The sequence below is a fragment of the Ischnura elegans genome, chromosome 1, assembly GCF_921293095.1.
Source record: "Ischnura elegans chromosome 1, ioIscEleg1.1, whole genome shotgun sequence".
Classification (NCBI taxonomy): Eukaryota; Metazoa; Arthropoda; class Insecta; order Odonata; family Coenagrionidae; genus Ischnura; species Ischnura elegans.
In genome coordinates, this window is record NC_060246.1 from 11,748,500 (window position 1) to 11,750,230 (window position 1,731).

At 56.0% G+C, this 1,731-nt stretch overlaps 1 protein-coding gene across 1 annotated transcript; it reads left to right on the forward strand.

Moving 5' to 3' along the window:
* The first annotated feature begins 239 nt into the window (after positions 1-239).
* Positions 240-1,049, forward strand: LOC124154320. Its single transcript, XM_046527985.1, has one exon. It carries the CDS (start codon positions 240-242, stop codon positions 1,047-1,049), a length of 810 nt encoding a protein of 269 aa, XP_046383941.1.
* Positions 1,050-1,731: the final 682 nt, after the last annotated feature.

Below are 1,731 nucleotides of genomic sequence, written 5' to 3' on the forward strand. Positions count from 1 at the left end.
AATATATTTTCTTTTCTTGGAGCCAATAAACTCCCTTTACATTAATGCGTGTTCGGAATATGTTTACACCTTAATCCCCGGTACATCGGGCCTACAGTGGTGACCCCGACGAGATCCCCGATAAAGTTAACGACCACGTGGGCCGTCTTATTCCCCCTAGTGACCGTGTGCGCCGTTTTATTTTTGTGTGTGTTTGTGACCTGTATTTTCGCCATTATTTTTTATTTCCCCTTGCAAAAATGGAGGGAGGTTCAGCCGCGTCCGTCGACCGAATCAGTATTCGTGTGCCCCCATTCTGGCCCGAGGATCCCGCGGTATGGTTCGCGCAAGTGGAAGGGCAGTTTCACCTTAACGGCATCACCCAGGATGCCACTAAATTTTACTACGTTATGTCACAATTGGACCATAAATATGCCGCGGAAGTGAGTGACATAATTACTTCCCCTCCCGCCCAAGACAAATACGTCCGCCTAAAAGAGGAACTTATCAGGCGCTTGACGGCATCGCAGGAGCAGCGCATCCGACAGCTCCTGGAGCATGAAGAGATGGGAGATCTAAAGCCGTCTCAATTTTTGCGCCAGCTCCGCAACCTCGCAGGCGGCGTCGTTCCGGACGCTTTTCTTCGCACCCTTTGGGTCAATCGCCTTCCCGCCAACATGCACGCCATTTTGTCCGTACAGAGCGGAGCGGACCTAGACTCGCTTTCCGCCTTGGCGGATAAGGTGCACGAGGTGATCCCCCACCCCCAAGTGGCCAGCGCAACCGCCCCCGCCGATAACGACGCCCTCCTCCAGCGGGTAGAGGAACTAACCAAACAAGTCGCTGCCCTGATGACGCAGATGACAAACATGGCCACCGCCGTCACAGCGCAAATCTCCGGTCCTACGGATAACCGGTCCCGCCCGAGGTCCCGCAGCCATTCCCGGGGGAACCCTCGCCGCCGCTCCCGTCATAGGGAGTCGGACATGTGCTGGTACCACTATACCTTCGGAGAGAAGGCTCACCGCTGCGAATCCCCGTGTTCTTACACGGCGGCGGGAAACCTATAGGGCCGTCGGTGAACGCGGCCACCGACTACCGCCCGAATGTCAGCCGCCTTTTTGTCACAGACGCGAGCACTAAGCGGCAATTCCTTGTAGACACGGGTTCGGACCTCTGTGTATACCCTCGCGCTCTAGTGAGAGGCCCCCGTACGAAGTCCACTTATGAACTTTTCGCTGCGAACGAAAGTGTCATCCCGACGTATGGAGCGCTGGATTTATGTATAAACCTTGGCCTCCGGCGGGACTTCAATTGGCGCTTTGTGGTGGCGGACGTGTCCAAACCCATCATTGGTGCGGATTTTCTCCGTTTTTACGGACTGCTAGTGGACATGAGGAACCAACGCCTCATCGACGGCACCACCCACCTTAAAGCGAGCGGTAAAGCCGTGCGGGAACCGTTCCCACACGTCAAAGCGGTAAGCAGCGACAACAAATTTCACCGCATTCTCGCTTGTTTCCCGGATATTACGCGCCCAGCTGGTGCCCCTAGAGATCCCCTACATTCTACCGTGCACTACATTCGCACCACAGCCGGACCACCCACTTCTTGCCGACCGCGAAGACTCGCACCGGATCATCAGCGTGTCGCTAAGCGGGTGTTTGATGACATGTTGCGCGCTGGTACGGCGCGCCCGTCCGAGAGTTGTTGGTCATCCCCCCTCCACCTAGTCCCGAAGAAGGGGGATGA

What these genes read in the sequence shown, in the direction of transcription:
- LOC124154320 (XM_046527985.1), top strand. Translation starts at nt 240, where the DNA reads ATGGAGGGAGGTTCAGCCGCGTCCGTCGACCGAATCAGTATTCGTGTG.